This window comes from Gracilinanus agilis, chromosome 3 (genome assembly GCF_016433145.1).
Source record: "Gracilinanus agilis isolate LMUSP501 chromosome 3, AgileGrace, whole genome shotgun sequence".
In the NCBI taxonomy this organism is placed as follows: domain Eukaryota; kingdom Metazoa; phylum Chordata; class Mammalia; order Didelphimorphia; family Didelphidae; genus Gracilinanus; species Gracilinanus agilis.
This window is the reverse complement of record NC_058132.1, coordinates 46,758,109-46,772,020: the sequence shown is the minus strand read 5'-3', so window position 1 is coordinate 46,772,020 and position 13,912 is coordinate 46,758,109. Positions and strand designations below refer to the sequence as shown.

General features: G+C 47.5%; 1 protein-coding gene across 1 annotated transcript; it reads right to left on the bottom strand.

The window, feature by feature from the left end:
• Nucleotides 1-3,842: 3,842 nt before the first annotated feature.
• On the bottom strand, nt 3,843-12,764 carry LOC123243097 (F-box only protein 44-like). The gene is made up of 7 exons (XM_044671275.1): nt 12,694-12,764; nt 10,094-10,381; nt 7,780-7,906; nt 7,355-7,450; nt 6,546-6,681; nt 4,708-4,891; nt 3,843-3,919 (listed from the first exon to the last, which is right to left on the bottom strand). Exons 1-6 carry the CDS (start codon nt 12,722-12,724, stop codon nt 4,748-4,750), a joined length of 822 nt encoding a protein of 273 aa, XP_044527210.1. The 5' UTR covers nt 12,725-12,764; the 3' UTR covers nt 3,843-3,919; nt 4,708-4,747.
• Between the last annotated feature and the right edge of the window lie 1,148 nt (nt 12,765-13,912).

The window sequence follows — 13,912 nt, the reverse complement described above, 5'->3', positions numbered from 1 at the left end:
GCAAAGACACTGGAGTAGTTTGCCATTTCCTTCTCCAGCTCATTTGACAAATGAAGAAACTGAAGCAAACAGGATTAAGCGACTTGCTCTGAGCCACACAGCTAGGTTTTCCATTTCCTTCTCCAATGAGGAAACTGAGGCAAACAGGATTAAGTGACTTGCTCTGAGCCACACAGCTAGGTTTTCCATTTCCTTCTCTGGCTCATTTGACAGATGAGGAAACCGAGGCAAACAGGGTGCAGTAACCTGCCCAGGGCCACACAGCTAGATTCGGCATACAACTCTAGACCAGTTTCTTAAAGTCTCTCTGCCTCAGTGTTCTCATTTCTTAAATGGGGATAAGAGGAACAAATGAGATCATGTCTGAAGTGCTATGGAAAGCCTAGTTATTGTTATCTCCTTCCTCTTGCTGGGACCAGCCCAAGTCTTTTTGGGATCCCACATTTATTTCATGGCATTCTTGATTCTAGCACCACACGGTGGGAAGTCCAACACAAGACAAGTTGGTAAAGAGGGAGTCCTAACCAGTAGGGGTTGGGTGGGATCGAGGGAGGGTCTCTCAGAGACCCTGAATCTGGAAGAGATCGTAAATATCATTTTTTTGAAAGGTGACTTGATGAGGGAATGTATTCCAGACTTAAAGGTCAGCTTGTGCTGGAGATAATGAGATTCTGACTTCGGAAGCAGTTAATGGTCTGATCTGGTTGGCACAGAGCCTGGATGGGGCGGAGGAGGGGTGGGGGGAAGAGGATGCTCAAGCAGGCTGGGGTCAGACTGTGGAGGGACTCCAATGCCAGGCTGAGACGTTCCTATTGCATCCCGGAGGCCATAGTGAGCTACTGAAGGTTTTTCAGCAGGGGAGATAGGCGCCGTCAGGCCTCTGATTGAGGAAGATGTCCCAGGTGAGGTGATGGGAGCCTGCTGCGTGAGGCACCAGCATCACCGGTCCAGTCCTAGGACTGTCCCCTGGTTGTAAGGACGAGTTTGCAGACTGGGTTGTTGGGGACAGGTTAGGGTTAATGATACAGGGCTCCCCCACTTAGGCCCGCCCCATTCTCTATTCCCCTGCTTGCCCCCCCCCCCCCCAGCTGCCCAGTTCTGCTTTGCGGGTCACAAGCTCCCCAGCAGCCCTGCCCACGTGGCTCTGCTTCTCATGAGACCTGGTTCACAGAGCCCATCTTCTGTGCTCTCTGCGGGTGCTTAGCCTCAGCTGCTGGGAGCCACAAACCACTTCAGGATGAGGGAGGGGCGCTCTGACGCCAGAGGCTGAACTCCCCAAAGCTTTTTGGCCAGAAACCTTGGAAGTGCTTGTTTCTCCTCCCAGGCAAGCCTCCATTTAGCCTTCTGGGAAACAGGAAGCGGCAGGCTCAAGGCCATCAGGGGGCTCAGGCTATTTTCATTTCTGAAAAGCCTTGGGCCCTGGTCAACATCCACTTCTGCAGTCTGGGCCTGGGGATCACACTGACCTCCTTAGCTCAGGTTAAGAGCATCACCAACCCCAAGCCAGAGGGGACCGTAGAGATGCTCATGAGCTCAACAACACCATTGTGAGGAAACTGAGGCCAGAAAAGGTCAAGCAACTTGTTTAAAGGACCACAAGTAATATGTGGCAGGGTCAGGATCTGAACTGTGACTCCCAAGGCTAGTATTTTTTCCCCACTTCCTTTTCAGAGCTGGAAGGGACCTCTAATCCCATCTGCCAGCCCATCTGGTATCCTGTCTACAGCCTCTAACTTGTGACTGAATTCCTCCAATGACAGGCAGATCACCACCTCACTAGGGCAGCTTCCTCTGCCTCTAGAGAAGGAGGTCCTTTTTTGGTTAATCTTTCTCACTCTCTTAGTCCCTGAAGCTCTCAGCTTACCTCCTGCAGCCCTCCCAGCCTCTACTACTGTTCTGTCCCTTCTAAAGGCAGCAGTATATGGCTGAGATTTGGGGTACCACCTCTGGCCCTGGCATCCAATCTGGGCTCCAGTCCATAGATCTGGACCCTCGTCCTTGGGGTGCTGCTTCGCCCATACTCCCTCCTTTCAGATATTATCATCAGCCCCATATACCTCTAGGATGTAAGTCCTAGCTTTAGGGGAGAGGCCACACTCCCTCTACCATCCCCTTCAGGGAATCTAATGTCCCCTGTCACAAGATCACAGGATTTAGAGTTGGGAGGAACCTGAGATGTCATCGAGCCTCTTTTTCCTCCATCTTCCCCATTTTTCAGAAGAGAAGATTGAGGCTCACTCCCAAGAACCACAGCTCCCCAATTGGCCTCAAACACCTTTTATTTGGCTACTTGCTCCGAAGAGAAGAATCTGAGGACTAGAATTGATGGCACTTGCGCAGAAAGGTATGGGGTTCAAAGCAGCAGGAAGAAGAAAGGGAGAGAGGGAGAGAGGGGGGAAATCCTGAGAATGGCAGCTCCTGGCAGGAGCTTCTGAATACTCTTAGTATAGGCAAGGCTTGGCCCATGGGCCGTTGGGTGAGGACTCAGGAAATTGGGTGGGAGGGCAGGGAAGGGAAGACACCCAAGTCCCAGGAGGAGGGACAGCCCTTCAACTGAAGGGAACAGGGGAGGCTGGTGTTATCTAGCTATTGGGAAGAGGACCCTTCTTCCCTTGATCCCCATCTACCCAGGTTGAATCCTGGGTCTGATTAGGCCCTGGATACTTGGGATACAAGGTCTTGGAGCAGACCTTGGATGCCATCTAGCCCTCCTGTGGAAAATTCAGGATGGACTGGTCCTTCCCTGCCCCAGATTTGATTAACTTGTCCCACTTGCTACCCAGGGGAAGTAGGTCTTCCTTGGACCTATCTATGTCTTCTCTGGGGCATATGCTTGGTTCCCTTTGCCTGGGGGATAAAGTATCAAGAAGGGATTAAGCCAGGGAACTGGCCTCTCTGTGAGTGGTGGGACAGGTCCAGTAATCTACCCCCCCTCTCTCTCCCTGAAGCTCCTGATAGCTCCCAGGTACCATAGCTGATAAGCTCAACTCTGGTGCCTTTTCAGGTCTTATAAAGGAGAAAGACTGTGGTGACTAGAAATAGGGGGACAACAAGAAGGACTGGAGAAGCAGGGGAGAGAAGATAGTATGAAGCGGCTGGTGAGTTAGGAAGTCAACTCGCCACTATCCGTGCTAGGCTGGGAAGGACCCCAGACTCCAGCTTATACTTCAACCCCACTGTGGTCCAAAGCCCCTGTTGCATTAAACCCTTCCCCTGAACTGCTCTCCAACTGCCCCAAAGAGGCCACAGTGAGTTCTAGCCCCTTACTTACCCCTTCTCTGCTCAGAGGCACTAATGAAGAGAGAGCCCTGAAAGCAGGCAGCAGGCAGGGACCTGGGCTTTGATCCCTTCGCCCATACTCCCTCCTTCTTTCAGACATTCTGTCAGATATTCAGATAGTCTTTCAGTCACCAATCCCTTTTTGTGTGACCTTAGCCAAGTCTCTTGCCCTCTCTGAGAGACTCAGCTTCCTCCTCTTACAGAGGGAGATGCTGGTATCTGTCTTGCTTTCCTCATGGGAACAAAGTATCCTGGAAAATGTTCCCCAAAGCACGAGGTTATTTGTGCAATAATAATAGCTCACACTTCTATGTTGACCTTCAGGTTTACAAAGTGCTTTCCTCAGAACTATCCTGGACTTGTCCCCATTTCACAGAGGAACAAACCGAAGCTCAGAGGGGATGAAGCAACTTGGCTCCAGGTCACACAGGAAGTGTTAGAACTGGGGATTCAAACCCATGTCTCCTAACTTCAGATCCAGTGATTTCTTTCCATCATATCACGCTGCTCCAACGGCAACCGCAAATCATCATTTGATGAAGAAGGGCCTGGATAATGCACCTGTCAGGCTCACGGACCCTGGATAATTGAGAGTTGACTGTAACAGCAGTGCAAAGAAAGAGGACCTAGGATGATGGAGCTGTTGAAGAAGGGGAACAGAATGAACAATGTTAGAGCTGGGAGGGGCCTTAGAACATAGGATAACAGAGCTAAGAGAGGCCTTAGAACCCAGAATGTCAGAGCTGGGAGGGAGCTTAGAACCCAGAATGTCAGAGCTGGGAGGGAGCTTAGAACCCAGAATATCAGAGCTGGGAGAGACCTTAGAACCCAGGATTTCAGAGCTGAGAGGGAGTTTAGAACACAGAATGTTAGAGGGGAGAGGGATATTAGAATATAGAATATCAGAGCTGAGAGGGACCTGAGAATACAGAATTAGAGCTGGAAGAAATTCTAGTAGGGAAATTTCTGCAATAAGATACTTGTGAACATAAAATAAGAGAGTTGGGAGGGGCCTTACAAAAGAGTATGCCAGAACCAGAAGGGCCCTTAGGACACAGAAAGTCAAAGCTAGGAGGAGCCTTAAAACAGGATGTCCAAACCAGGAGGAGCTTTAGCGGGGAGAATGCCAGGGCTGGATGGGCAATTGAATGTAATGTCAGAACTCACGGGAATTTTAGAACATAAAATTCTCAAACTGTAGAGACCCTGGGACTGGGAGAGGACTCAGAACCCGTCAAGATCAGAGCTGGACAGGTCCCGGGCTAGTTGAAGTCACTTTATAGAGGTGGACATGGAGGCTTAGAGAGTGGAAATGTCTTGGCCAAGGTCACACAGAAGAAAGTGACAAAGCTGGAACTAATAGCCTTTGCCCAGCTGTCTCCCCTCCCAGGCCCAGTCTGCCAGACAGCCTCATTAGATTGACTTTACCAGTAGGTCGGGGTACAGCAGTTGAGGGCTGGGTGTTGACTCAGGTCAGCTCAGGACCGATGGTGATGCTGCTGTTGGTGACACGGGGTCCATACCAACCAGCCCAGTAATGTGTGTCCACTCCTCCATGCTGAAACCAGATATAGCGGACACCAGGTGGGTAGTTGGAGAAGGTGTGGGTGACCTGAAAGAAGGGAAGAGGAAGAGGGCTGAGGGAGAGGGCCTGTGGAAACCATCCCAGGGGCAGATGCATCCTCTTGGAAACTTGTTTTTCTATGAGTCCCTTGTGAACTATGATTTCTTAGGATACAGTTGGAAAGGTGCTTAGAGATCATCTTATCTAGTGATTCCCATCTTGTGGGCCAGGAATGCCTGAGTTTCAAGATTATTTTTATTATTTCAACTCTTACCTTCTGTCTTAGATTCAATACTAAGTATTGGTTCTAAGGCAGAAGAGTGGTAAAGACTAGGCAATGGGGGTTGTGACTTGCTCAGAGTCACATAGCTAGGAAGTATCTGAAGTCAGATTCAAACCCAGGACTTCCTATCTTTAGGCTTGGCTCTATCCACTGAGCCACCAAGGTTATTTTTCAAAAAGGAAATATTCAGTCAATTAATTGCTCCCAAATATACAATCATCATCAAAAGGAATAGGCTACAAAATACTTTGGTGTTAGGAAGGGGTCTTTATACTCACAAAAAGGGGAGGGAAACATTGTTGTAATGTAGCAATTTCAAAAAATGTGCAAAGAATTGTATGGAATTTGCACTTGAAACAATAGGCAAGCTAGGGGTGCAATGGATAATGTTGAGGCTGGAATCAGGAGGAGCTCAGTTCAAATCCAGCCTCAGACACTTACAGTCTATGTGACCTGGAGCAAATCTTCTAACTTCTATCTACCTTTGTTTCCTCATCTGTAAAAATGGGAATATTAATAGCACCTATTGTCCAGGGTTTCTGTGACAATAAGATGAGATAATGTTGGCTTTTTGAAAACCTTAAAGCACTATGAAAATGCTAGCTATTATTATTATTATTATTATTATTATTCCTACATGAGAGTCTCCTGACTTTTCTGTGTTGCTGTCAACTGTTCAGTGTGCCTCAATTCTTCATAGCAAAAAAATAAATAAAAAAGAACTTTGAGAACCAATGGTCTTGTTCAACCTTCTAAACGCTGTTGCTGTTTGGTTGTTTCAGTCATTTCCCACTCTCTGTGACCCCATTTGGGGTTTTCTTGGCAAAGATACCATAGTGGTTGGCCATTTCCTTCTCCAACTGATTTTGATGAGGAAACTGAGGCAAACAAAGTTAAGTGATTTGCCCAAGGTCACACAACTAGTAAGTGTCTGAGGGTGAAGCTGAACTCATGAAGATGTCTTCCTGATTCCAAGCCTGGTGCTTCATCCATTGTGCCACCCAGCTCCTCTGCTCTAACTTTACAGATGAGGAAATTGAGTCCCAGAAAGAAGAGGATGTGAGCTTGTCTTGGATCACTTTGGTAATAGAGTGTTTCTCTCATATACATTTAGTATACTGTAAGGTCAAAAAGGACAGGGATATATGTCTTTTCTACCCTTTCTAGAACACCCAAACCATCACCCAGCCCAGGACATGTTCTTGTTGATTGCATGATAATTGCTTGAGCTACCTGATTCCCCACCAAGAATCCCACTAAGTCCCTTGCCTCTAGTCCCAAGCTAGTTCCCCTGGTTAGGCAGTGAAAAAAGAGGAGATGTAGGATGGGTGGCTCCTAGGAGCACTGAGGCCTTAGACCCTGGGAACCCCTCTTCAACTGAGAGGCCCCTCTGTACCCACATTCTTTCCCCCTCCTGACCTCTCTCCACTTGGCATCACTCCACTGTTGGATGGCCACCGGATCTGGCTGGAAGGTGCCCAGGGGCACATGCCCCGAAGACAGAAGCTGTACACAGACCTGATACTTGCAGCCACAGTCTTGTCTGGCAGCAAACCTGGGGTAGGGGAGTGGGGAAGAAAGCAGGGAGGTGGGTCAGGAACTGACTACAAGAGGGAAGGCACTGAAGGCTCTGGGCACAATATGTAAATGCAAGGAGGTAAGAAGTAGAATACTGAGTTCAAAGAGTGGCAGTACCCTCAACAGAAACAAGAGCAAGGATGGTTTAGGGGAAAGGGTGATGAGTTCTAGTTTGGACAGTATGAGTTTGAGAGGCTGATGGCATGAGAGGTAGAGAGGTTTACTTCTTTGGGGTACTTTGGTCACTGGGAGTTTTTTTTTTTAAATTTTACATTAGATCCTGTCTTTAAACCTTCCACCCATTATTTCTAGTTCTTCTTCCTAAGGCCAGGCAGAATAAGTTTCAGCCCTCTTCCAGTTTTAGGCTGTGATCTCCAGGATAGCTGGGAGGGACTATAACGTATAAGACGTATACATTTATATACCTCCTCTACCCAACCCCATGCCTCTAAGTGTTTGTTGAATGAAGTAAGGAATGAGAAGAGAAGACTCCAAAGGAAGTCCCTAGGGATATTCTCACTCTCTTCCTACCTGTATCCACACTGATTCCCTCTTATTCCTTTGCCCACACCTGGTGAGATTAAGGCAGGACTGCCATTGATCTAGAAAAATCTAAAGGGGTGACACACCTTCCTGCTACTGCTACTTACCAGTCCTTGACCACGATGTCTGGCCTGGTCCTGTCCATTAGCTCTTCCCAGTATCCTTCAGCTTTCAGGTCCACTAGTTGAGACTTGAGACAGGTGCTGGGGGGAAGGGTACAGGGGGAAGAAAAAGAAGGGGAGGGATTCCAGGGTAGGGGGTGGTATTCACTTCATGGTCACACTGTAGTAGGACACTTCTTAGGTCTTTACTACATCTTCCCTTGTCCCTGGTCCCCCCACCCTTGGGTAGATTAGTCATCATGAGGGATCCTGGGTTCAAAGCTGTTATTTGGACTGTGGACTTCTCTTGGCTAAGTCATCTGTGACAGGCAGGGCAGGAAGATGGGGAGACCCCTCCCCCAGGACGCATCCTAGTTCTCCTTCCACCATCCACCAATGGTCCCCCAGTCCCCACCAATCCCAGTTCTTACTAATAAGATGTGACAAAGTATTTCTTGACGTGGGAGTTGGGGAACACCCTCCCGTGGTCCCCCGGCAAGTCTTCCACCTTCCATTCATCTCCTCCGTTCACATCCAGGGTCCAGAACTCAAATCCCTCTATTAAGGAGCAGAGCAAAGATTAGAGGGGGGCTGAGGTTGTCACTTCAGTCACTACCAGTCCCTTTACTGAGCCCAGGGAGCCATGGCGGGGGGGACTCACAGTCCAACCCAGAAAGGATCCTGTTGATGACCCATGATGACAGACTTGGAGCTGGGAGATCTTCTAGTCTACTGCCCCCCCCCCCACTCTGATTTACCTAGGAGGAAGCAGAGGTAGAGAAGGAGCAAGTCACACAGTAGAACCAAGATTCCAACTCAGCTCTTGTGGCCCCATGTTCTTTCCCAATGAACGACATCTCTGACCTCCTATTGAGGAGCTCCCTTCTTCATGGCCAGGGTTCCCTCCTCCCCTGCTTTCTCACAGGGATGGTGGCCTTGGAGGTGTGGTTGGAATGGGAGAAGTTACCTCTGAAATCCTGCTGAGCTTGTTTGCACTTATGAACGGCTCTTACTTTGGCAAGGAGAGGGGCTGCTGAGGAACGGGGTTGGACCATATCTCTATGCCCACTGCCTGGCGGGCAATGCTTTATGACCTCTGCAAGGGTAACATGTGGTCTGCCCCATCCCTGGGGTATGATCAGCTGAGACAAACTATGCAGACTTACAATGTGTCTGTGGAGCGGAGACCCCGTAAAAGTGCCTAGCAACAATATTTATGATATAAGCCAGCCAGTCGTGGTCTACATATCCATAGTGTGTGGCAGATGGTAGAGCGGCACGTGGGGCCAGGATGAATTCTGAGGAGCTCTGCACTATATGGCTGATGCCATTCATGACAACTGGAGGCGTCTGCACTGGACCTCCATATACACTATTGGTGTCTACACCGTCCAGTTAGTGCCCTATACTCTGTGAGTACATATAAGCATGGACCATGTGGGTCTAGAGACACCCTGCGCTAAGGGGGTTTATCTTTGTCTCTGTATCCTGAGCCACAGCTGAAGCCTGGATGGTGCCACCAGCTTGGGAGGATGGGGAAAGAGCAGGAGGGAGAAAAAGTATTGCATTGGGATTGGGGGAGGAGAGGCAGCCCCTTCTGGGGAAAGACAAAAATTAAAGATTCTACTTTAAAAGTATATGTGTATATGTGTATATATATACATATATAATTATATATTATATATTATATAATAGAAAAATATGTTTTATATATACATAGATGGCACATGATAGTCTGTGTCATGTACCCTACACATGTCTATACCATCTAATAATGATAACTGGCATTTAAATGGCATTTTAAGGTTTGCAAAGAACTTTATAAATATCTCATCAGGGTCTTGCAACAACTCTGGGTGGGTGGTAGGGGTGATTATTATCTCCAATTTATAGATGAGGAAATTAAGGCAGAGGGAGACTAAGTTGACTTGCCCAGGTAATACGGTATTTGAAATCCAATATGAACACAGGCCTTCCCGTCTTATGTCATTATTTAATCATTTTTTCAGTCATACTTGACTGTTTGTGACCCCATTTGGCGTTTTCTTGGTTATGATACTGGAGGAGTTTGCCATTTCCCTCTCCAGCTCATTTTGCAGATTGAGGAAACTGAGGCAAAGAGAGTGAAGTGGCTTGTCCAAGGCGATGCACTTAAGACACTGGAGCAGTTTGCCATTTCCTTCTCTAGCTCATTTTACAGACTGAGGAAACTGAGGCAAACAGAGTGAAGTGACTTACCCAGGGTCACATTAAGTAGTAAATAGCTGAGACGAGATTTGAACTCAAGAAGAGAAGTCTTCCTGACTCCAGTCTGGGCTCTCTGTGCATTATGGTGCCACCTAGCTGTCCCATGTACATATATTGGTATAGAAATACCAGCAAGTATATGCCTGTCTATATTGTACAGTCCGTATCATGTATACCAAAGCTACTCATGTTGTATAGGCAGGGTCTTGTACACCATGACATTTACAGTGGGCCATCGCAGTCATGTCGAGATTAAGTGTCTACACTGGATCTCAACGTGGTACAGTGAGTATAATGTACAATGTGGAGGTACACGGAATATTGGTGGTCTGTACAGCATCCTCTGGTATCTACACTGTGTACATTTTCTGTGAGCATAATGTATATTCCAACTATCTTGAGGGATTGAGATGTCTACACTGTCTAGCTAGTGTTGATGTCTACACTGTGCCGTCTCCATGTACAGACTCTAACAGTATGGAGGCCGAGGGGACCCACCTTCAGCACAGGGGTTGCGGATCAGGTTCCTCTGGAGGCTGCAGAGGAAGTAGAAAACCTTCCAGTCGGACACAGGCTGGCCCCACTTCTTGGGGATGAAGCCCTCTCGCTGGCACTTGCGTTTCCAAAGGGACACCAGGTCGATGAGGTCCCGCCACAGGCTGCAGACGGGCCGGCAATGCAGCAGCAGCTCCCGGGCGGGGAGCAGGGAGAACAATTCCAGGAGGATGTTATTTGGCAACTCGTTGATGGTAGCCATGGTTCCAACACTGGGGGTGGGCTGGGGATCTGCGAACACCAGGCACAGGTCTTTGAGGGCCAGTGGCTAGAACAGCCATGATCCCTGGTGTGGGGGACATACATAAAGAGTGAGAACGTTCCTACCGGGGGCAGTGTCTATACTCACCATGGCCCCAGTGAGTCAATGTATATAACACATATACCTTCACAATTCTGCATTGCCCCGGGTCCAGGTGATGGGGAACACACACACACACACACACACACACACACACACACGTATAGGCACATACACATGAGCATCACAACAGGAACATGCCTATGAGGAGTGCTGTCTTCAGGGGCCACAGCAAAAGTGCTAGAGATGGGTTAGAGACAAACATACAAAAGACCTGGCCACCCCTTCAGAACGTTCATTTCCCATGGTTTCAGTTGTATGCTTACACTTCCCAGATCTCTCTCTCTCTCTCTCTCTCTCTCTCTCTCTCTCTCTCTCTCTCTCTCTCTCTCTCGCTATCTGTCTGGCTATCTATCCATCCATCCATCTATCTACCTATCTGTCTGTCTGTTTATTCATCTCTATCTATCTGTCTGTCTCTTTATTCATTTATCTCTGTCTATCTATCTATCTATCTATCTATCTATCTATCTATCTATCTATCTATCTATCTATCTATCTATCTATCTATCTATCTATCTAATCTTCTTTCCTGAACAAAATCCCACATCACCAATTGCCTATTAAATATTCCAAGGTATCCAGAATGGAATGACTTTCCATTATTTCAAACTCATTATCTTTCCTTCCAGACCTACTCTTCTTCCAGAAACTATCCTTTTAATCACCCAGGTACTGGCATTGCTGTTCCTCACACACTGAATGTCACATCCCATCTCTGCCTTTGCACAGGTTGTCCCTCATGCCTAGTGTCTTCCTTGCCTTTCAGAATCCTTTACCCTCCTACAAGGTTCAGCTCAAGCAACACCAAGGAGTTCTTAGCCTTTATATGTGTGTGTCATGGAACTCTTTGGCAGTCTGACAAATCAATGAATCAGTATTTATTAAGTGCCTACTATGTGCTAGGCACTGTGCTAAATGCTGGGCATATAAAAAGAAGAAAAAGACAATCCTTGCCCTCAAGGAGCTCACAATCTAATAGAGGAGACAACAAGCAAACACATATGTACAAAGTCTGTGGTTGTTAATAATGTTGCTAAATTTATAAAATAAAATACAGAGGCTTGTAAAGAAAACCAATCATATTACATAGTATAATTATCAACATATTGTTAAAAAGTTAGGTTGCAGACTACAGAATTTGTACTCTACATGAAGCCTTCCCTGATTCCACTCCTTGCTAGTGCCCTTTTCCTCTAAATATCCTGTATCTTTTTGGCATATTCCTATATATGCATGTGTTGTTTCCTGCTGGTTAGACCGTAAATCTCCTGAAGGCAGGGACTGTTTTATTTTTATCTTTTTGTCTCACTGCTCAGCACACAGTATGACACTTAAGTGCTCCCTGATTGAAAGACACTTCTAGGGCCACCTCTCCCCATTGACAGTGAGTATGGGCTGGAAGAGACTTTTGAGCTTTTCCAATAAGATCCCCTCATTTGACTGATAAGGAAACTGAGACCCAGGGAGAGGCTGTGGCTTTCCCACAATCAGTCAGATTACAATAACCGGCAGAAATGGGGCCCCAGCTCATGCCCTAATTCCATTCCATTCAAATGTCATTAAAATGCATCATATTACTGTGCAAAATCAGAAAAGATTGTAAAACGGATCTTTCAATATTCATAAACTTTTGACAGTCAGATTCTGGGAATTATCTTTATTGTGGATCATTTGCGTCCTGGGTTCCATTTCAGATCAGAGATGAGCTACACTTAAGAGTAATAGAGGTGTGTGTGTGTTCGTGTGTGGGCATCTGTTGCTCGGTACTTTCGTGAATGGCAGTCAGTACACCGCAGTGAGATCTTGGGTAAGCTCTTGTCCCTCTGCGGACCTCAGTTTCCTTTGCTGTTACACCAGCGGTCCGAGCTGGATCCCTGTCCTCTCTGCTTTCTCGCCCTCCCCGACCCTCCGCAGTTCCATCTCCCGTTCCCTGCAGGCCTGGCTCCAGTAGCTTCTGCCAGCTTAGCCTGGAAAATTCCTGCCTCCGCCGCCGCGCGCCCCCGCCCGGCCTGCAGTGCGGCACTGCCCTTGGGGGACAAGGACCCTGGCGCACTAGCTCCCAGCTCTAGCCTCGGCCTCTCAGCACGGCTCTAGGGCCGCAGTGAGCCCGTGCCCCCTCCCTCTCTGGCCGATTCTCTCCCGGCTCCCCCATCGTACCGCCCCCACCCCCAGCAGTGACCTCGAAAACGCCGTTTGGAGACCCCCAGCATCTTGCGCGGCAGGAACCCCCTCCCAGCTCCTGGCGCGGCGGGCCGCTCAGCCGGCGGAGGGAGTGCTGGTCTGGTCTGAGGCTCCGCCCCTCGGCCCTGCAGAGTCCCGCCTCCTCTCTTCCTCCGCCTCCCTCTCCCCCCCCCCCCCAAACCCGGAGTGCTGAGCCCCGCCCACTCCCAGGATCCTAGCATCTGAGGGTGTTGGAGCTGGGAAGAATCTTAGAACTGAGGATAACAGAGCTGCGCGGCCCCCAGAACTGACTGTTACAGCGGGGAAGAGCTTAGCCTTAGAATCTAGGATGTCAGAGATGGAGTGTGTGTGTGTGTGTGTGTGTGTGTGTGTGTGTGTGTGTGTGTGTACATCTTAGAACATAGATTTGAGTTCTGATGGACCTTAGGAAATGTCAGAGCTAGAAGTATTCCTTAGAAATAGGTCCTTATCATTGACACATCTAAAACGCAGTGGAATTGCGCGTTGGCTACGGGAGGGGGTGGGAAGAGGGGAGGGAAAGAACATGAATCATGGAACCATGGAAAAATATTCTAAATTAATCAATAAAAAATTAAAAAAATTCAGACATGACATTACTCACACAGCAAGTCAGTGGCAGAACCAACATTAAAACATTAAAACTAAAAAAAAAATCCTTAGAACTTCTTAGAACGTCAGAGCTGGAAAAGGACATTTTAGAACAGAGAATGTTTCTGTTGGTAAGAATCTTAGAGAATATCAGAACTGAAAAGGACTTTCACAATTAAATATTACAGCTGGGAAGGCTCTTAGAACATATCAAAGTTGGCATGTGTGTGTTCCAGTTCCCCTGTCCTTGCTGGAACTGAGGGGTGGGTGGCATCTTAAAATAGTCTTTCTGAGATCAGAGGGCCATTAGATCATAGAAGATATGTTAAAAGGATTCCCTAGGACAAAGAATGTCAGAGCTGGAGTTTGTGTGTGTGATGAGGGGGAGGGATAACATGGACTGAGTTCAGAGAATCCTTAATATAGAATGTCAATATGTCCTTAGAACAGTGGTGTCAAATTCATGTAGAAATGAAAGGGTGTGTGATAAATAAGGTATACTGACTTTGTTTTGAAATAAAATGTTTTCTGTATTTTATTGTGTTTTATTATTTTTATTTTTTAGAAAAAAATTTTCCATGGTTACATGATTCAAGTTCTTGCTTGCT

Coding starts and splice junctions, on each gene's coding strand:
- LOC123243097 (XM_044671275.1), bottom strand. CDS start 12,724: ATGCTGGGGGTCTCCAAACGGCGTTTTCGAG. Junction 7,907..10,093: donor CCGCAACCCCTGTGCTGAAG/GTGGGTCCCCTC, acceptor GCTCCTTAATAG/AGGGATTTGAGTTCTGGACC. Junction 7,451..7,779: donor TACTTTGTCACATCTTATTA/GTAAGAACTGGG, acceptor CCTTCCCCCCAG/CACCTGTCTCAAGTCTCAAC.